This window comes from Parus major, chromosome 11 (assembly GCF_001522545.3).
Source record: "Parus major isolate Abel chromosome 11, Parus_major1.1, whole genome shotgun sequence".
In the NCBI taxonomy this organism is placed as follows: Eukaryota; Metazoa; Chordata; class Aves; order Passeriformes; family Paridae; genus Parus; species Parus major.
This window is the reverse complement of record NC_031780.1, coordinates 1,396,093-1,416,503: the sequence shown is the minus strand read 5'-3', so window position 1 is coordinate 1,416,503 and position 20,411 is coordinate 1,396,093. Positions and strand designations below refer to the sequence as shown.

Sequence of the window (20,411 nt, the reverse complement as noted above, 5' to 3'; positions counted from 1 at the left end):
GCTAAGTTACTGAGCCTGGTTCTCAATAAATTACAGAATATTCCCTCCCTGACAGTGCAAATACACACAGGTAACAGCAACACTGGGGCAGGAAAAATTCCATTTGGCCAAGGACACCTCCTCCAACAGTGACCAGAAGCACTGAACATAAATTATTCCAAACATAAATACTCTTGTCTTTTGAGGCTTCTCCTAACTCCTAACACAGACCCCACACAGGGATTTTTTTCTCCTTAGAGAGAGAGAGATTTAAGATCTAAGAGAGATTTCCCAAGGCCAGGTTTGTTGAGTTGAGCCTCACCTTGTTCAGGAGCTGAAATGAGAGCAGCCCCGTTATCAGAGGTGAAAAACACAAAGGTGTTCTCACTGATCCCCAGCTGCTGGAGGTGCTTCAGGATTTTCCCAATGCTGTCATCGATTTCCCTCACAGCATCCCCATACCTGAGGCAAAAGGAGATGCAAAACACTTAAAGCAGCAAAAAAAAAAAGGGTCAGCACAACGTTCAGTGGATTTAATTTGTACCTGTGCTGCAGAAATCCTTCTCATGCATCAGGTTTTCTGCTGCCACTGCAAACTTTTGTGTCTCTGGCCTGCAGAGAGCAGCCCCTCTGGGGTATTGAGGGTCAGGGCTTGGACAGAGAAATTCAGCCATAAAATTCACAAAGAGAGGCAAAGCCACCTTGTCACACACTGGGAGGCAGTAACATGGCTTTCCTGATGGTTAGAAACTTTTTGAAGCAACACTCCCAGCGTCTACAGAGCTCTTTGCCTCCTCCAAACTGCATTTTTAGGAGTGCTTTTCTATTTGCTGGTCTGATTTACAGGCTATTAAAACAGGCACTAATGATACAAAAGCCTTCTAAAAAATCATCTGTGCCACAGATAGCATTTCATCCCTCACACAACCAGCAAAGGAGCTTAGAGCCCCCCTCTTCCCCCTGGGGTCACGTGAGCTTCAGTTCAGATTAAAGCCAAATAATGAAAGAACAATCCAAGCAAATAATGCATTTCAGCACACACACTTGAGGAGTGATCCATCCCCTTGCATCTACCAACCACTGCTCAGGTTGGCTGCTCCAGCTGCAGCAGGGATTCATTAAAACAACCCCAAAACCAACATCCCCAAAAGCAGAACTTACAGCCCTCTCTGACTCGTGCCCAGGAACTGTTTGGAGGCATAAACAGGAGCGTGGGTAGCATCAATTGCCCAGTATAAAAAAAATGGTTGCTGGCTGGCCTGCTGCTTGCTAATAAAATCCAGAGCTTCCTGTAAACAGCAATAAAAATGAATTTATCCTCTGCTGTCGAAATTTCTCAAAAAAAAATAAATTAAAAAGTATGAAGTCACCTTGGCTTAGAAGCCAGTACTAAAATAGTACCTGCAGGTAGAGCTGAGTCAAGTTGGCTTCACCTGTCTTCAGATCAATTTTGAAATCTTCATAGTATCTTAAGATAAAAGGAATCAGAGAGGGAAAAAATCAATCCTAAGGAATAAACATCACAAAAAGGCTTTTTTTCCTCTTTTATGGATTTTTTTTCTGCTGTGTAAGGAGGTGACAAACAAGACACGGTTAACACTCAGCAAATCCTCTTCAATATTAAAAATATGTCACCATAATTGTTCTTATGGGAGAAAGTGGTGACACAGCTTGATCCAAATTAATGACTTCAAGTTTTGGACAGACCTGAGGGACTGGCCTTTTGCTGTAAGGGGAAAAATGCTTAAAAATCCCATGGTGATTCATAAAGAGCTGGTTGAAATGTGAATGAAATTCCAGAAGTACACAACAACTTTCAGTGAGACAGAGAAATGCTGAAGCAGAACTTGGGCTGCTTTGGAAACATTATTTTAGAGGGCTCTTCAGCCACCAGTAAAGCAGAGAAGGGCTGGGGAGTAACAGCAGTGAAATGAGACAACACCAGAGGGAAAAATGAATGGACAAGAAGGGCCCAGACTGCAGACTGGGAGTTATGCAAACACACAAAATGTTATTCCAAACAGGAAAAGGAACAAAGAGGTCTTTCAGCACAGAATGGGAGCAGCTTCCAAGAGTGGAGTGAAAGGCTCAGAGGAAGCCTTCAGGATGAGCAAACAGCTCTGGGAGGGCAGCTCCACATCCCTACACCATCCACATGACACTTCCAGGTTGGTCATGGTGTCGGATCTTTATTAAGCACAGAATTGTGGAATCCCAGCATGGTCTGGGTTGGAAGGGACCCTGAAGCCCCTCCAGGTGTGCAATGCCAGCAGGGAGAGCCCAGACAATGCCAGTGGCAGGCAGGGAGCTGGGTTACCTGCCAACCATCTCCCAGTCCCTGTACACGGGGATGTTGGGGCGCTCTCTGTTGTCGTAGGGCCCAAAGTGGCAGTTTGGGGACCCAAACCACTCATGAAAGCCGTGCCTCAGTGGGTGGAACTGGGGCCGGTGCCCCAAGTGCCTGGGAACAAGAGCAACAGGTCAGAGTTGCAGTTCTGCAAAGCAGCAAAACCTCAGCTCATCAGAACAGCATGCAAGAACACAGTCTCTATTTAAGAAATCAAAACTCAAAGCATTTCAATCACAAATTACTCCAGAGCAGTGTCTTGAGCTCTCTCACACTTGTTGCAAGCACAGCCATGCAGACTCACCCCAGTGCTCACTTATATTCCATTTTATTTACTCTCCAATCATTGTTTTCCACTTTTTCCTTCCACTGGTGTCTTCTCCCATGCTGCCTGATGATCAGCACTGATGGACTACACTGCCCCAAACCACTGCAGAAATGTATATAATGTTTTACTTGAGGATTCTGATCTATGACAAGTCCCTTTTATCCCACTGAGCTGTAAAAACACAAGGCAGAGCTCATGAAATGCACCATTCTATCCTCATTCCCTTTATGGAGCATTCACACTGCCAAAATGGTACAAAGAGACCTGAATGGAAATGAAATTTGGTTTTTGTGTGCACATGTGGACATAAACCACGTTTAGCTACTCCTGATGACAGCTCCTCTCTACTGTGCAGCTGGAAAATCCTCCATCCTTAACTTCCAGATGAAGCTCCTCTCTAATCTCCAGGTTTTGTACTGCAAATTCCACATTTCCTGCATTTATAGCACCCTGAAAACAGAGAATTCCCATCTTCTCCGTCTCTAAAGGGGATCTTGGTATCTTAATGTTTATTTAATCATTCCACCTTCCCCTCATGAGCCTGGATCTGCCCCCTGTCCACTTTGTGCCATCCTCCTCTGAACCTTCTGAACAGAAAAGGCATAAAATGCATTCCCTTGGAATCAGAAAATGATCCTTGGAGTTACTCTGAGCTATTCCAAACTGAGTTATTACAGAAATAATCTTCATTTCAGCTGTGATTACAGCTCGATGATGTAACTGCCACTGCAGGTCTGACCTGCAGGATTCCACCCTTTCCCCATTTGTAGATGTGGGAACACAAAGTTATTCTTGGCTGTTTCTACAGCAGGGGAGATGAAAAAACACCTCATTCTAATAAAACCCTGAAAGAACTTAGAGAGACATTGAACAATGACTGAGATCCAGATCAGTCTCTGCATCTTACAGCACAAAAACCTGAGATTTAATGAAACAAATTTCACATTGGTTGTGGGCAATACTTGACTTGCAAACTTATAATTAAACCATAGAATTTACTGTCACAGGACACCCTGGACAGTTTTTAGAAGGGATTATGAAACAATAAGAAAATTTTCTGCTGGAAAACCTCTGTGAGGCCAGGGTGAGACTCCAATTTTACCTTGCATTTCTTTACACATTTCCAGGGAGCAGGTATCACTCCCAGCCCTGTCCAGGGGAAGTTTTTTGGATGCACAATAATGCCCTGCACATTCCTGCTTGGTCCTATTCCTGCTAACAGCTGCAGGTCCTTCCAGATTTGCTTCTTTTTTTTCTACAGAACTGGCACCAATCTGCATTTTCCTTGTTTATTCCTTTTCCCTGGGTGTATGAATTTCCATTTATTAGCACTGAACTGCAGCTGATTGCACCCAGCCCACTGAGCTGATCCTTCAGAGCCTTCACTCTCCTGCTTGGATTTCTGCTGATAAATAATTCACTGTCTCAGGGTTGCACTGCTTTCTTCCCAATTCCAGCAGGTGAATCCAACCACAATTGAAACTCACCCTCCTCCAACTTATTAATGAAACTGATAAAGAAATTCCTGTTACCTTCCACAGGAGTTTAGTTTATTAATAAAAACCCAACATATAGCAAGAGTCAAAGATAAAAACCATGTAGGTGCTCAAGGCAAATTCCAAGAGAATATCCTGGTGTTTTCTGATTAAATAAGTGGTGTGAGGTGTGGATAAAAGCACAGAGTTGAGGAGTTTATAAATACAAATACACATCCAAATAAAACCCCATCAACTCTTTGTATGAAGATATATTAAGTACTTGTAATGGGAACACTCAAGAATTGATCCCAGCAGGGGGAAGATCCATCACACTTTCCAAAGTTGGACATTTGAGCTTCAAAACAGTTTTGTTTCCCCTGTAATTCTGTTTTTCCTGCTGCTCCTTCCCAACACACACAGAGTGAAATCTCAAAGCAAGAGATCTCCAATTTACCATTTGCCAATGATCTTATTGGTGTAACCAGCTTTCTTCAGGAGCTCTGGAAGCAGCAATTCGGAATCTTGGATTCCTCCTACTATATCCTGTGGTGTGTAAGCTGTGGAAAACAAATCAAAACCATCCTTCTGACTCTTCAAAATATTACAGCAAACAGCTCATGTACTGAATCAGAAATAGCAATTAGTTTGGAGTCCCAGCAATGCCATTCCTTGGAATTTCTCCCATTGGGATGGGGAGAATAAATTGATCCAGGGAGACCAAAGGGAGATTTCCACCCACTGGTGCATGAGGGCAAATAATAAAGGGAGCTGCCACCCCAGAATGGAGGTGAGGTCCTTGAAAGGGAGATGTCATAGAAATTCAGGTTGTAAATTTGTTTTGTGTTTTCTAAAATGAAGGCAGCTCTCTCCTAAATCAAACAGCCAGTAAAGGTGCTCAGACTACAAGAGCTGATATATTACAGATTGGACCTGATGATCCCAAAGGTCTTTTCCAACCTAATTCATTCTGTGATTCTGAAAGAAATGAAGAGTCTCTCTCAGCCCCTGAGGCTTTCAGGTGTGACTTTGCTCTGGGAATCAACCCCTGGATGCTGATTCCAGCCCAGCCATGTCCCAGCACGTGGTATTTGTCACTCTGGGACCCAAATCAGCCCAGGGATCTTCCCTGGAAGCACCACAGGCACAAGAGATGGAAAACTCCTCTAAAACTGGGTAGAAATCTGCCTGCTGAACAGCCAGATCTCCCCTCTGGGTATTAACACCCCCACCTTCACCAGACCACAACTCCCCTGCCCAGAGGAAACGATTCTCAGCCAGCAGAAACAAATGGCATCAAGCAGCCTGGTTTATCCTCTTAATTTGAGGAGATTTTCTGCTTGATGAGGAGGAAGCAATAAAATTCACACTTATTACCAGCACTTAACAGGGTTTGGTGACACTGCAACATCCATGGGGAAGATCCCCTTTGTCCAAAGAGAAACTTCCTACAAGGCACAGAGGGAAATCAGGAGAGGAAGGGAGATCAGGAATGAGGCTCCTACCATTCCTGGAGTGTCCATTTGTGGTGTAAAAGCCATTCCTGACTGGGAGCCGGCCCGTCAGCAGTGCTGCCCTTGCTGCAAACAACACAAACATGTATTTCTATCCATTCTCTGCTCAATATTCAGATTATTGTAGGAGGACGAGGCCAGCACACAGTGTGGAGTGTGTCAGTGTCCTCTTGTCACAGCCAGCCACTAAATCACTCACAGTCTCCCATGAGTCATGGGGAGAATCAGTTCTGATGCATCATTTGAGTTATTCCAGCTGAAATTTGGCCCCTTTATTAAATTAGCCACACTGAAGAGTCATTCCTTTGAATAGTCAATGGAACAACCCTTGTATCTCAGTTATATATATACTTATTATGTATATAAGAGGAAATCCTAGCATAAACTGATTAGATGCTCAAGGCTAAGCTTTCGAGCTTGACTGAACAAAAATCATGAAATACAAAGAAAGAGCTGTCCAGCTTTGACAATAAAAGTCAAGTCCTGTCTGCAGGGAATATTTAAACAGATGTTTAACTTCAAGCATATGCAGTGCCACCACTGGATTAGCAGGATTTCAGCATATTTTAAATGCCTTTTCTGAGCAAGGACATCATCAACACACTGGCAAGTGCTATCCTAAATGAGAGCCCAAATAAAAAGCCCCTGTTCTTCATTTCTGCTTCAGTTCTTGGCAGCTAATCAGGTTTGAGGGGGAAAAAAAGCAGAAAAAGATACCACCTCACATTAAAAAAAAATAAGGAGGAAAATATCCTGCCTCTCCCAGACCCAAATGTTCCTTTTATCTCTTGTCCCTGTCCCGAGAGGCTTGTGAGACACCAGGGTCAAAAGCAGGACACAAACTGCTGCCTTGCCTTTCATGAAAGTCTCACCAGAGCCAACAAAATCAGACCAAATATGCCCAGCAACAGTTCAGATCCTGCTTTGTTTAACCCAAAATGAGAAAGATGAAAAAAATGCAATGACTGGGACTGGAATAGTGAACTGAAATGGTATAAAAATCCTTTAGCTGGACTGATCACTGAACCAGTGCTTTGTACAAACTGAAAACTGTCTGTTTTCCAATCCAAACATAAATAAAAAGGGAGCAAAATGCAAGATCAAAGCAGCAAATCCAATCTCTGGCCTGAGGGCAGTCACTGGTTTGGTTGTTAATTCATGTCAGAGGCTGGCAAACACCCCAAGCTCCTCAGAGGGAGATGTTTCTCATGCTTACATGGTTCAAACTGCAGTTTACTTACAGGGAGAGCAGAGGGGGTTGGCAGTATAAAAATCCAGGAAAAGCATCCCTTCTGCAGCCATCTGGTCTAGGTTAGGGGTTTCCTTAGAAGGCTCTCCGAAAGCTCCCAAATCCCCCCAGCCCATCTGTAAAAGGAACACACCACAAGATGTCAAAGTCCCTTTCCACAAGCACATTTTTGGGCCCACATAACACATGCACTGTGTGCCTTAATTTATAAAATTTTACAGTGCTCATCTCCCTACTCAGCACTTCACAAATGCGATGAAAATGATCTCTGCCAGCCCTGTGGAGCAGGGAACTCTTCCACTTTCCCCTGGAGGGTGGGAAATTGAGGCACACATAGGATTAAATGACCTATTAACAGGTATTAAAGCGCTTGGAAGAAGCCCAGTGCCTTCACTCTTACTCAGAGGCCTGAAGCACACCCAGAGCAAGGAGGAAGAGGAAGTTACACATGATTCACTCAGGGTTGTGCAGCTGCCATGTCTGAGTATTCAGTCCCTGCCCTGCTGTCTGTGCTGGAGCCCAGGATTCCACCTCAGCCTCTGATCTATCCCTCTGCAGGACTGGAAACACAAGGAAAAGCCTGAACTCAGAAGCACTGCAGGAAAAGCAAGGAAGGGTTTTAAAAGTCAGAGGGATCTGCCAGAAGCATCACAAATCACTGTGTTTATCTGTAGGACTGTGGTTTCATCCTGTTCTTCCTCCTAATTCCAAGGGATCACACACCAGGAGAACAACAAAATCCCATCAGGGCGTCTGTGTTCACTGCTGAAAACCACTCCTGGGAAAAACACAGCTTCAGGCAGAAGGTTCTAGAAGGGAGCAGCTTAATGAGCCATTAGGTGCTAGGGATTCTGTTGTGCTTTAGAAAAGGCAAGAGGTTCCTTTGATCCAGGTGTGTGTCAGGTGAGCCATGGATGCACAGGGTGGGATGCATCCAGATCCTCAGGAAACCACCTGGTGCCATCAGTTTGGAAAAGAAAATCGTTCCAGAGTTGCAGAGATGGTTTCTGAGTTAAGAAGCAATTAAATGTCTCTCCCTGACACTGGGATGAGAAATTAAAATGGATTCACCACCAATTTCTTGATTTTTCTTCATCATCAAGGAAGAAAGACAAAATAATCTCACACTGCTCTAATTCCAGAGTCCCAGGGGATCAAGGGGAAAAAAAGCCCAGGGAAATGTATTTTTAATGAACATATGAAATAAATCAGTAGTTCACAGAAACTGCAGACTTGTCCCTAACCAACACTCCCAGAGTGGGAGATTCCCTGTCCCAGAGAGCTTTCCTCTGGAAAATTACAAATGTCAGCTTGGGAGGGGGAAATATTCCTGAATGGAAAACTGAGATCACAAGATCACTGAGGTAGGAAAATATTCCAAGTTCAAGCTGTGCCCAGTCTCCACCTCATCCCCAGCCCAGAGCACTGAGTGCCACATCCAGTCCTTCCCTGGACTCCTCCTGGGGTGGGGACTCCAAACCTCCCTGGGCAGCCCCTTCTAGAGACTGTCAGAGGCTCAGCTGGCTGGAAAAGCAGGGAATTATCCTGCTCAGGAATGCAGGAACAGCATGGAAACAACAGGCAGGATAAACTGGGAAGGGTTTGCCCACCCTCGTGAGCTCCTTGTGTAGTTTCAAACAGCAGCAAACACATTTCCACCACAAACACACCTGAAAGGTGACAGGAAATTATTAGGAGAGAAGCAAACCAGCTAGATGGCAGCAACCCAAATGTGTTGGAAATGAATATAATTCCTTATCCATGTGGCCAGGGGCGTAAAATTGAAAAGATTTTCAGATAGAAATAAATCTGAAATGATTTCTGCTCTTCAATAATTTACTGTCATTTTTTTCTTCCTAGTTCAGAGAACCAAAATTAACAGAATTAGCAGAAAACGAGTAAATGAGCAGAATTAGCTAAGAAAGCAGACTTCTCTTCTTGCTTAGTTTTTCAGGAGCCACCAACTCCCTCCTTGTGACCAACAATCTTTAGTGTTGGAAGGGAGATCATCCAGCCCAAGGCAGGGACACCTGGAGCAGGTGGCACAGGAACACGTCCAGGTGGGCTTGGAATGGCTCCAGAGACCCCAGACCCTCCCTGGGCAGCTGTGCCAGGGCTCTGCCACCCTCCATGGACAGAGCTTCCTCCTCACGTCGAGAGGGAATTCCTCGTGGTTTATTTCGTGGCCATCGCTCCTGGTCCTGGACAGCGCTGGGAACAGCCTGGCACCGTCCTGTGCCAGCCCGTGGAGATATTTATACGGATTGATGGGATCCCCTGTCAGCATTCCCTTCTCCAGCGGGCCATGCCCAGCTCCCGCAGCGCCTCCTCAGCAGGGCGATGCTCCAGACCCCTCACAGCCCTTCCCTCCATGTCCCATCCCCACGGGGTGACTCCCCCGGGGCGACACCAGCCCCGCACCCGCCGCCACCTCCCTGCCGTGCCCCACTCACGTCGTCCATGAGGAGGAGGATGATGTTGGTGTTGGTGGCGGCGGCGGGGCCCAGGGCCCAGCAGAGCCACAGCGGGCCCAGGGCCCAGCAGAGCCACAGCGGCCTCAGCGCCGCGCTCGCCATGGCAACCGGGCCCGCGCGCCACGTGACCGCCCCGCGCGCCGCACGTGACCGCGCGCGCTGCACGTGACCGCGGGCCCGCGGCACCACGTGAGCCGGCGGGAGGGGCGGGGCCAAGATGGCGGTGTGCATCGCCGTGATCGCCAAGGAGGTGCGGGGACGCGGCCGGGCCGCGGGGACAGCGGGGACGGGCTCTATGGGCTGAGGGGGACAGCTGGTGTCATGCGACCTGAGTCCGGCCGGGTGGAGCAGCGAGGTCTGAGCAGGGAATAGAGGCCTCAGGTCGAGGGGAACAGGGCGTCAGTGGGGTGTGGGGAAGGGTGAGGGGAGAGGTGCTCTGGTTTTAGGGTCTGAGCAGGACTGGAGCTGTGGGGCCGGGGAGAGGGGAATGGGCAGGATGTCGGGCTGTGGGGTCTGGATAGGGGTGAGGGCAGCACAGCAGAGCCGGGGGCAGTGGGGCAGACACTGGGGTGAGATGGGCTGGGCAGGAGCAGCACGGGCACAGTGTGAGGGTGCTCTGGGCTGTCCTGCTGCTGGCAGAGAAGGATTTTCCTTTCCGGGACAGGAGAGCAGACACACCTGAGCCTTGTGCAGTGCCTGTGGAAATGGCTCTCCTGCCGTGGGGACAGCGGTGCTGCAGCGTGGGAAGGGGGCTGTGTGGGAACATGAACAGTTAAAGTGCTCTGACAGCAGCAGATCCCAGCCAGTGTGATTTGTTCTGCTCCCAGAATTACCCCCTGTACATCCGGAGCGTCCCCACAGAGAACGAGCTGAAGTTCCACTACACCGTGCACACCTCCCTGGACGTGGTGGATGAGAAGATCTCAGCCATGGGCAAAGCCCTGGTGGACCAGAGGGAGCTGTACCTGGGGCTCCTCTACCCCACTGAAGACTACAAGGTGTATCTTTGTCATGCCTTTGGCCACTGTGGGTTGAATTGAATCACAGGATATCCTGAGCTGGAAAGGATCATCCAGTCCAACTCCAACCCTGCACAGACACCCCAGCAATCCCACCCTGGGCATCCCTGGCAGCACTGTCCAAAGGCTCCTGGAGCTCTGGCAGCCTCAGGGCTGTGCCCATTCCCTGGGGAGCCTGGGCAGTCCCCAGAAACTTTCCCTGATCTCCAATTAAACCTTCCCTGGCCCAGCTCCAGCCCTTCCCTGGGTCCTGTCCCTGCTCATAGAGAGAACAGCTCAGTGTCTGCCCCTCATGAGGAAGTTCCCTCATGTTTCTTCTCAGTCTGGGCACATTCCAGCCTGGTTTAGTGGCTGTGTGAGAATCCTTAACCCTGCCCAGGTACGGCTACGTGACCAACTCCAAGGTGAAGTTTGTCATGGTGGTGGATTCCTCCAACACAGCCCTGAGGGACAACGAGATCCGCAGTGTGAGTGCACCAGAGCAGAGCCACCTCGGTGGGTCTGCTCCTTCCAGCTCCTCAGGAACTGCTGAGAAACAAAAAATCAATGACTTCACCCCCTCTCCCTTTTCAGATGTTCCGAAAGCTGCACAATTCCTACACAGACATCATGTGTAACCCTTTCTATAACCCTGGGGACAGGATCCATTCCAGGTGAGTGGGTTGTCCACATGGATCTGTCTCTTTGACACCTTTCTGGAATTTTCAGGGCACCTCTGATGCAACAGGACTGACCCTGTGGTTGGCCAGTTCAGGTGTGTGTGCTCTAAGTGCTTTAATGAGAACAGTGATGTTGGTTTTGGGCCAGTCTTACTCACTAAAAACTGATGGTGTCATAAAAAGTTATACTGAACTCACTCCTGCCTCAGAACTGAGGTCACAAACATTAAGGCAAGAAAATGTTTGTTTTTTGGGGGAGGAAAAAATTACCTGAAAATAGAGGTAAGCAATATTTATGGTCTTAGAGGCCTTTTTCTAATTTAATAATTGTGAATATTAAAATGTGAGAAGAACAGGTTAAAGAGTGAACAAGTGCCTTGTCCAGGGTTTATCCTCAGGTAAGGACAAACATTCAGCACATGGAATTCCTTATCTGTGAGGGTCAGTGTCCCTGTTGTCCCATTGTAACCTCACAGGGAATTTTAATAAATTGGGAGTTTCTATGGCCTAGGCAAGAACAACTTTGCAGAGACAGGGAAGCAGCCAGGGTAAGACCTTTCCTCACTTCTGCTTAATTAAAATTCGTTAATCCCTGAACAGGCTGTGCTGTAAAGAGTAAAACCCCGTGTCCAGCTTAGGGAAAGCCAGGCAGAGGCAGGGTGAGAAAGTGATTTTGTTACAAAAGCTGTGCTGTGCAGAGTGAGCTGCTTCCTTTAATAATGTGTTTATTTTCCTCTCCAGGGCTTTTGATACCATGGTGAACTCCATGATGATGCAGGTGTGCTGAACCCCTTCCCACCCCCCTGGGAAACATTCCCTGTGTGCAGGAGCTTGCCTGCAGTGCTGTAAATATTCCATTCTGTACAATAATTTAAATTTATTCTGTGTAAAATAAACCTGACACCTGCAAGGTTTGCCTGGATTTGTACTCGAGCAAACAGAAACCACTGCTCATGGAATCATGGAATAGTTTGGGTGGGAAGGGACATTATTAAAGCCATCTCATTCCATGGGCAGGGACATCTTCCACTGTCCAGGCTGCTCCAACCCCCTGGAACAAGAGGAGCTCTGAGGTCCCTTCCAACCCAAACTGTTGCAGGAGTTTCCCTGCCTGGGCTGATTTCTGAGTCACTGTTTGCTGTTATCACTTTGCACCTCATCCAGACACACTCCACAGTGATTCCCAGCCCAGGTAGAGCAGCTGGAATAAATCCACCCAATCCAGCCAGGGATTAAGCCATCAGGATTGCACAGCTGCCTGGCTCATCCCAAATTAATCTCTATTAGCATCTCCTCCCCTGCAGCTCCCTGCTGTTCTAATTACAGACTCCCAAATCAGTAGCAGGTATTTATATGGAGTAAAAGCACAAATTGCACTGGAAAAGCATCCCAGCTCCATCACTCCTGCTCCAGCAGAGGAGATGTAAGCAGGAGCAGGCACACACACCTCCACTGCAAAGCAACTCATCAGTTAAAAACCACAGAAACCAGCTAAAAATAACAGATCTGCCCAGCCCCAGGGGATCCCAGGAGCCTGGAGAAAGCCAGAACTGCACACCAAGTTCACACAGCAGGATCATTTATTTTAAAAATAAGTAACAGTTTCAAATACTTTCTCAAACAGAACTTAAGTACATTTTATCAGCAACCACCTGGAATATCATGGGAGGTTCAGGCCTCTCCCACCACCTCCACAAGGCACAGCTGTGCGCTGCTATCCACAAACATTTTCATCTAAAATACTCGGCTGTTTTCACTCACAGAGATGGCAGCTCAGTGTTGCCTCTTCCACAAGAGAGTCTGAACACCCCAAAGTGGTTTTTTATTAAAAAATAAGCCTCAAAAAATTATAATCCTATCAAACAGAAGCCCTAGAAAAAGGTGGTTTATAGTCTAAGCCTAAGGGTAGCTGAAATCAAGGTCAGTCTCAGCTCTGAGGACCATATCAACACAACATTAAGAGTTAAGGACCCAAGCTTTAAAAAATACCTAGAAATCTTAAAAGGAAAAAAAAAAAAGAAGTTGGATTTTTAACCTGGCAATGCCCCTGAGATCTGAAAAGCTGCTTTAGGAGTCAGTTGCATCTGGGTTAGAGGAATCCTAACCAAAGATCCCATAAGATTAGTGAGAGAATTAGATAATAAAACCTATTTAAACATAAAACATGCAGAACTTTCCCCAGGAATGCTGTCTGCAAAGGTTCCCAGCCTGTCTCTTCTAACACAAAGTTTTTCTTTTAAAAACACGTGGCTTCAAAGCTCATAAACACAAAATCAGCAGGAAAGGGCAGAGCCAGGAACCTTCTTCCCTGGTACCCAGCTCCTGTGGTGCTCTTTGGTCCTGAGCCTCCAGCAGGGCTCACACCATCCCCAAATGTGACTCCAGAGCAGGAAGGTGATGGGAATGAAGAGGGAGACCAGACCAAATTTTCACCAGTGAAGATGATTTTGAAATGCTGCTACTGCAAGAAATAAAGTCAAATGAGGAGTTGCCAGAACCCTTTGGCCCCTGGAGCTTGGAATGAAAACAGGAGGGAGGGAAGAGGGGTTTGCTGACATCCAAAATTAAAAAAGAGGAAGGGTTTTGTGACACCCAGGTCTTGGTTAATTACCACAGAGATACAGAGGCTTCCAGAGAAACAAGGGATGCTTCTTCCCTGTTCTGGATGTGCAAATGCAGCAAACTAAAAACCAGACCCAAACCACATCAGGCTGCCCAAGAGGAAGGTCACATCCATAGGGCTGATGAAGGAAAAGCTCCCCAGCCACCAGATATGGAGCTGCAACCCAAAAGTTCCCATGGATGTGGGAAAAGAAACAGTCTTTAGGACCTTAGGAGAAGAGAAGGCAGAGTCCAGCTGCTGTAGGAAGAGCTGAGGGAGGTTCATGGCCAAGCAGTGGCATGGAGGGCATCAAGCCAGCCAGGAGCCAAACCAAACCCTCCAGGACAGTCCTTTTCCATGGGATAAGGAGACTTGATGGTCTGGGAGAGCTCCTCCTTTCCCAGGACGGTGTTCTCTGGAACGAGCCTGTTCTCCGTGCAAACACAGTCCCCTGGGCAGAGCTGAGGTGGGATGAGCTCTCCTGGGATGCTGGCAGGATGGAGCAGATCCCATCTTCCCTCCTGCAGCCCAGCACAGGGCTCACCAGTAATCCTCACCAGGCAGATGGCAGTTTTAAAATTAATCTGGTTTTTGGCTTGGGTAGGTGTTTTTTAAATCTCTCCAATCCCATCTCCTCATCTCAGTCCCATCGGCATTGCCAGGCGGTCCAGTCCTTGCTAGTATGGAAAATACCAAGGCAGCAGCCTGGCCCGACCCCTAAACAGGAACAAAACCAACATCCTGAAGCACAGGGGCATGGCTCCCTGCTCCTTCAACCCTTCCCAGGGCGATGCCCACCCACCACTCCCCAAATTCCTGCAGGGACAGGGTGACAACTCCAAATTTCCAGGCATTCCATCCTCCCAGAGCCCTTCTCCATTCTCCCAGCCATGTCAGGAGCCAACACAGGGGAGAGCAGGGAACCCTGCTCCACACCTGGGCCCCCCCATGCCCACAGACTCACCTGTAGGTCCTCCCTCTCACCCTGGGCTGCTGCCCGTAGAAGCCTCCCCAGCGGCCCAGCCCTCCCCGGGCATGGAAGAAGCCCCGGTAGCCCCCACGGTCGGTGCTGCTGATGCCAGGCATGTTGGTCCTCTTGGGCAGCACCTGCAGAGCGGGGAGAGGCTGCTGGAGCTGGGATTTGGCACAGCCCCAGGCAGCCAGGGCTGGGAATGGGCAGGGAGCAGCTGCCAAGGGCAGCCCCAGCTCTCACCTTGATGACACGGCCCCTGAACACGCTCTCGTCCAGCTCCACCGCAGCCTTCACAGAGCTCTGCTCCTCAAACTCGATGTAGGCATAGCTGTGAGGGAATGATGTGAGCAGAGCCCCAGGGACACCCTGGAGACCCCCAGCCCGCCCTGCACGCAGCACTGACCCTTTGGGGTGGCCCGAGAACTTGTCACAGAGGATGGTGACGCGGTTGATCTGCCCACAGCTGTTGAAGTGAGACTCCAGCTCTTCTGCTGTGCCCCCGTAATCCACCTGCAATGACAGCCCCCACCCTCAACTGGTGGGTGTGGGACCCACAGCCCACCACGGGAGGCAAAGGGTCCAGCTGGGCCCACTCACACCTCCCCAGCACAGCTCAGCCTCTCCCGAGGGCCAGGAGAGTGCTGAGTGCTCCCACCTGGAACACAAACCCAAGAAGATTTTGAAGGAACAGGCACCACCACACAACCCACAGCTTCCAGGGGCCTTTTGGGGAGCTGACACTTGCAACAGATGAGCTCCAAGTGGCAAATAATGAGCCACATTCCCAGGCTGGGCAGAGGAGAAACACTTGGGATGGGAACAGCCAGGTTTTGGTGGGGGACAAATGGGCACCGTGCCAGGGGTTTGGGACACACACCCAGCTGGGCACAGAGCAGGGGCTCCCACTTACATTGCCCACGTAGATGGAACGCTGGTCAGCCTCCACCTTCTCCTTGGTTGTCAGTGGGAAGAGAGCTGTGGAGAGGGGGGATTTGTCACATCTGTCTGTTCGCAGCACAGCCAGCCCTGAGCTGACACACTGCAAAGCTCCTCAGATCCCTGGTCACAGCCAGGTGTATCCAAATCCTCACTCTGTTACCTCCTCCTCCAGCCCCTTGCCCCTTCTCTTTACACAGTGACTCCTCTACTGCGGCTGTTGGTACTAAACTTAATTACTTGACTGAATAAAGTGCAATTAAGTTAATTTACCACATCTAGGCCCACACAGGTAGGCAGTAAGAGCTAATGGGATCTGCATTAGTACCACACCAGGCCTAGGACCCCCTCACCCACCTTATGTGTCCAGTCCCAGGTACCCAGAGAGGCACAGCCAAATACTCTTGGCTCCAGTTGTCACCCTGTGCCCCAAAGGTGTCCCTGGGGAGGGACAACAGCACCCAGGGACAACCCATACCTGCTTCTGAGCTCATGAACAGGTGGTTATCGGCTTCCAGCTGCAACTCCTTCAACCTCTCATCCTCCTTCTCTATTTCCCGCAGTTTGGCTTTGATGGCCTCCAGCTCCTGAATCCCAAACCAAGAATTGCACGAGCAACACACGGAGCAGGGATCACCCCGGGTGTAAAAAGTTCCCCATTTCCTTTGGGCACCAGGAAAACTGGTTTCCTATCCAGGCAGGCACTCACCGGGTCCTGAACATCCTCCTGCTCCTCTGGCCTGTTCCCGTCCTGGGGGCTCGGATCTGAGCCCTCATCTGCTGCCTTACACACAGCTGCCACCTCTGTCGCGTCCCAGGACTCTGCCTCCGCTTTCAGGGGCGGTGGGTCCTGCCACCAGATCTCTGAAGTGTCCAGGAAGAGAGGACTGGGCGGGACAAGGGGCAAAAGGGCATTGAACCAACAGCGTAAAACAACGTTTAACGTCTGAGCTAAAGCCCAACCTCAGCCGGGGAAAAGCTTGCAGGGCGTTTCCAGCAGAAGGGTGAAGAGGTGACATTAATGCAGCTGGTTCTCTGTGCAGCGCAACCCCAGAACCGCGAAGTGCAACCGAAACGTCTCCAGCTTGTACCGGACCGATTCCCAGTTCATGGGGGCTGCACAGGAGACCTGGAAGTAGCTGCCCTAAAGTGGAAAGAAATCCCAGGGGGCACACGCCCGGCGGGTAGGGAAGGGAGGTAGGGAAGGGAAAGGAGGCCACCAACCAGCAGAACCGCCAGCCTACAGAGAGGGAGCAGCCGGGAGCGCTGCCTCCCGCAGCGAAGGCAAGAGCCGCACCCGCCCAACCCCCGGAGGGCTCGGGGAGGGGCACGCCCTCCCTGCCGAGAGAAGGAGCCGTGGCGGCGGGGAGCAGGAAGGCGGCCCGGCCGCGCTCCGGGCTCGGTGGCCGAGCGGCGGCCGAGCCGTGCCCGCCCGAGGCCCCGCACGCACCTGGCCCGGGCCCCGAACATGCTGCGCGCGGCCCGCGCGAGCGGCGACCACGTGCGGCTCTCCCGCCACCACGAGCGGGGCTCGCGGCCGCGCGCCACTTTCACACATCAGCGGCCAATCGGAGCGCGGCGCGCGCCAGGCCCCGCCCGGAGGGACCCGCCGCCCTCCCCCGGGGGCCGCGGGTTCGAGACCCGGCAGCGACGCTCAGCTGGGGCTGATAGGAGTGGGCAGGGCCCGCTCCGCCCCCCCCCCGTGCACCGAGCCCGCCGGGGGTGCCGGGGGCTGCAGCCAGCTGGGACCATGGGGGGAGCAGTGGGACTCATCCCTTTGGGGGCACACCTGAGGTCCCCCTCCTTTGTAGTGGCCAGCCCCAGAGCTGTAATGACTCCCCCCGAGCCAGGACTGGGGGCACAGAGCGCACAGCCCTGCCAGAAGTTGGGGGGCGAGGGTAACCCAGCATATGCCCAGGCTACGGAGCCTCTGGTTGATATTAAATTGTCTTTATTACACAGATACAGAGTTAAGAACAGACATAACCTGAATCATAAAGTTTACATCTTTCACAGGTCAAACATACAGTACACTTAGAGAAAGCGGGGAACAGCAAGGGGGGGACAGCATGCCGAAGGAAAAGTCCTACCACGTCATCTCTCTGGGCTGGCCCCACACCCCACGCCTGGCCCTGGAGGGGGGCTCTGGTTTTCAGGGCCCCCCGCGCCCCGGTGTTCCCATCCCAGGGCTGGCAGAGCAACAAGGGCAGGGCTCAGCCCCGCACGGGGTCGGGGAAGCGGTGCTGCCGCAGCCAGGAGGGAGGGGGGACACTGGCACGACCTCCCTCCCTCCCCCCGGTGGCTTTCGGTGACATCGGAGGAGCCCCCAGGGCTGCCACCGCAGGGGGGACACCCCATCACAGTGCCTGGGACCTGGGCACACAGTGGCATCTTGTCCCCAGCTTCAGAGCCACTGGGATCCAGAGAGGCGCCCCGAGGAGAAGGGGGGACCCCAGCAGCCCCCGGAGGAGGAGGAGGAGGAAGAGGAGAGGAGGAGGAGGAGATGCTGCAGGGGGAGTTCGGGGGGCTCTGGCAGTGATGGAGCAAAAGCCTGGCAGGTGAGGGACCCCCGCTCCAGCCTCGCCGGGATGGGCCACTTTGGTTTCAGCTGGGATTTTGGGTCGGGAACGCGAGGAAAGGGCTGGAGAGGTGACCCGGGTGCCGTGGCTGGCACCGGAGAGCCACGTCCCTGCTGCCACCTCCCCAGCTCGGTGCCACAGCCAGCACCCCGGGCTCTGCCACGGCACGGGGACCTGGCACACGCTGTCCCCGCGTCCCCAGCACCGTCCCCCTGCCCCAGCCGTGATGGGAGCAGGAAACCCGGGAGCTGCGAGCAGCCACGGGCACCTGATGTGGCACCTCGTGTCCCCACAGCTGTGCCAGCTCCGCGCTGCTCAGCCAGGGCCACCTCCAAGGTGCCACAAAGCCACCAAAAGGTCACAGCACGTCCCTTGGCTCCCCACACACCCCAACAGGACCATTTTGGGGCGAACCCCCAGGGAAGCACCCACAGCACCAGCACAGCATCACTGCAGCCCCGCGGCCGCTCCGTCCTCCCCGCAGCACAAATTTATTATTATTTTTTTTTGGGAAATCTCACATTTAAAGCTGTCGTTCTGGTTTGGCCGCCCATCACCACCGTCCCGCCCCCCCTCCCGTCCCTCGGCTTTTGGTTTCAATGCAAGGTTCTGTAGGGTAGTTTTATTCTTATTAAAATAAAAAAAAAATTAAAAAAAATTTAAGAAATTAAAAAAAAACAACCAAAAACACAATAATTCCAAAAAAGCAAACCGGCAGGGAGTGGAGTGGAAAGGAGAGCAGTCCCTGTGGAAGTGGGAAGAAGGCTCTCGCCCGCGGTTTCCCGGCGAGGTGGAGGTAGAGAGGCAGAGCCCCGGCAGGAGAGGGGCCGGGGACAGGCGGGGACAGGGCGGGGACAGGCCGGACACCCGGGCGAGCAGGGGCATCTGCAATACTCTTATATATTACCTCTTCTCAGGAAACGTAAGAAAAATAGACAATATTACATATGTCACACCATAAATAAAGTGAACAGTCACGGGAGGGGCACCCGGCGAAGCTCCCAGGGTTGGGGGGCACAGAAACCACCCAGGGGGTGCACTGAGGTCTTGGGGGGCACAGAAACGTCCCTGGGGGGATGCACCAAGACCTCGGGGTGCACAGAACCTTCCCAGGAGGATGCACGGAGGTCTTGGGGTGCAGAGAAACCTCCTGGGGGGATGCACCAGACCTCAGAAGGAGAACCCTGGGAGGATTCAGAGAGATCTCGAGGTGCACAGAAACCCCCCCAGGGAGAGGCATCAAGGTCTTACGGGCGCACAGAACTCATCCGAGGTGAGGCACCAAGATTTTGGGGTGCACAGAACCCTCCCAGGGGATGCACCGGGGCCTTGGGGCGCACAGAAGCCCCAGCAGGGTGGGCACAAGGCCGGTGACATCACCCTCAGCGTGTCCCAAGCTCTGCTGTGGCCCAGCCCAGCCCTGTGACCGACAGCACAACCCTTCCCCGGGCCCCGAGCCCTTCCCTCCTCTTCCTCCCCTACGGAAAACACACAGGATGGGTTTTGCAAATGCGGAAAAAACTACAGCTCCTCTCGATGCCAGGCCTCGCTCCGGCCAGCGCCACAGCTCCACGCTTCCTCCTCATCCTTTATTTGGCAAACGTCTCTTATTATTATCACTATCATTATTATGATTCATTTTTGGACCTCTGCAGACACTATTTACATTCACATTAGCGCACAGCACTGCTGCCTCCGCTCGGAGCTTGGACTTTCCGTATTGCACTTCCGTCCTCCGCGCCGCTCCAGCGAGGCCAGAATCCCAAATAATCCACACCGTCCTCGGCCAGGAAGGAGGCAGCGTTCCTTTTCCTTTTCCTCTTAAAAATCCTTGTGAAACAAATCCAGCGCGGGGTGTGGGAGCAGCTTGGCAGTGAAGGGATGGGGGGGGGTGGGTCCCCCGACGGCTTCGGGGAGGGAGAAACCCAAAATCTGTCTTTTAATTTCCTTTTTTTTTTTAATTTTTTTTTATTATTCTCTCTTTTTTTTTTAAATCTCCTTTTTGTTCTCCTTTTCCAGGGCGGTGGCGGGCAGAGGTAGAGATGTGCCGGCTCCAGCTGCGGTTCTCAGCCCCATCTCCCCCTCCCACACCTTGGGGGTTGGGGGTTTTAGTAAAAAAACACCTTTTTTTTTTTTTTTTTTTTTTTTTTTTTTAATAGAAATTCTTTTTTTTTTTTTTTTTATGTCCATCCATCCTTGTGGGGAGGGGAAGGAAGCGACAACAGAACGAAACGAACTTTGGCAGTGGAGAGACGTTTGGATCTTCCTTGGTTTTGG

At 51.0% G+C, this 20,411-nt stretch overlaps 3 protein-coding genes across 22 annotated transcripts in view; 1 reads left to right on the top strand and 2 right to left on the bottom strand.

Annotated features, from left to right (window-relative positions):
- GALNS (galactosamine (N-acetyl)-6-sulfatase) overlaps positions 1-9,734 on the bottom strand; it is a 46,685-nt gene extending 36,951 nt beyond the window's left edge. For 9 of the 19 annotated variants that reach the window (XR_004499139.1, XR_002002189.2, XR_002002187.2 and 6 more), the window contains exons 1-8: positions 9,346-9,498; positions 6,885-7,008; positions 5,635-5,709; positions 4,587-4,689; positions 2,297-2,440; positions 1,381-1,447; positions 1,141-1,268; positions 302-441 (exon numbers count right to left, since the gene is read on the bottom strand). Coding sequence is in view for 7 of the 19 variants with exons in the window: in XM_019008019.2 (XP_018863564.1) it covers positions 302-441; positions 1,141-1,268; positions 1,381-1,447; positions 2,297-2,440; positions 4,587-4,689; positions 5,635-5,709; positions 6,885-7,008; positions 9,346-9,468 (904 nt within the window). In the remaining 12 variants the exon portion in view is untranslated. The other 10 variants (XR_004499142.1, XM_015639920.2, XM_019008014.2 and 7 more) reach the window with 7 other exon arrangements.
- On the top strand, positions 9,513-11,954 carry TRAPPC2L (trafficking protein particle complex 2 like). 2 transcript variants are annotated; one of them, XR_004499147.1, is made up of 5 exons: positions 9,513-9,616; positions 10,194-10,366; positions 10,765-10,852; positions 10,959-11,139; positions 11,786-11,954. XR_004499147.1 is itself a non-coding variant. In XM_015639527.2 (5 exons), exons 1-5 carry the CDS (start codon positions 9,584-9,586, stop codon positions 11,829-11,831), a joined length of 420 nt encoding a protein of 139 aa, XP_015495013.1. In that variant the 5' UTR covers positions 9,513-9,583; the 3' UTR covers positions 11,832-11,954. The 2 variants fall into 2 exon arrangements, 1 of the variants encoding a protein (XP_015495013.1); XM_015639527.2 differs by having other exon boundaries at positions 10,959-11,038.
- A 652-nt stretch (positions 11,955-12,606) lies between these two features.
- Positions 12,607-17,101, bottom strand: PABPN1L (PABPN1 like, cytoplasmic). Its single transcript, XM_015639528.2, has 8 exons — positions 17,006-17,101; positions 16,265-16,442; positions 16,034-16,142; positions 15,530-15,594; positions 15,023-15,129; positions 14,860-14,947; positions 14,611-14,753; positions 12,607-14,363 (listed from the first exon to the last, which is right to left on the bottom strand). The coding sequence occupies exons 1-8, from the start codon at positions 17,023-17,025 to the stop codon at positions 14,324-14,326; spliced, it is 750 nt and encodes a 249-aa protein (XP_015495014.1). The 5' UTR covers positions 17,026-17,101; the 3' UTR covers positions 12,607-14,323.
- Between the last annotated feature and the right edge of the window lie 3,310 nt (positions 17,102-20,411).

What these genes read in the sequence shown, in the direction of transcription:
- PABPN1L (XM_015639528.2), bottom strand. Translation starts at nt 17,025, where the DNA reads ATGTTCGGGGCCCGGGCCAG. An exon ending in GTTCCATCTACGTGGGCAAT is followed by an intron (nt 15,130 to 15,529) that starts GTAAGTGGGAGC and finishes CTGTCATTGCAG; the next exon opens with GTGGATTACGGGGGCACAGC. An exon ending in TTCTCGGGCCACCCCAAAGG is followed by an intron (nt 14,948 to 15,022) that starts GTCAGTGCTGCG and finishes ATTCCCTCACAG; the next exon opens with CTATGCCTACATCGAGTTTG.
- TRAPPC2L (XM_015639527.2), top strand. Translation starts at nt 9,584, where the DNA reads ATGGCGGTGTGCATCGCCGTGATCGCCAAGGAG. An exon ending in CCCACTGAAGACTACAAGGT is followed by an intron (nt 10,367 to 10,764) that starts GTATCTTTGTCA and finishes AACCCTGCCCAG; the next exon opens with GTACGGCTACGTGACCAACT. An exon ending in GGGGACAGGATCCATTCCAG is followed by an intron (nt 11,039 to 11,785) that starts GTGAGTGGGTTG and finishes TTTCCTCTCCAG; the next exon opens with GGCTTTTGATACCATGGTGA.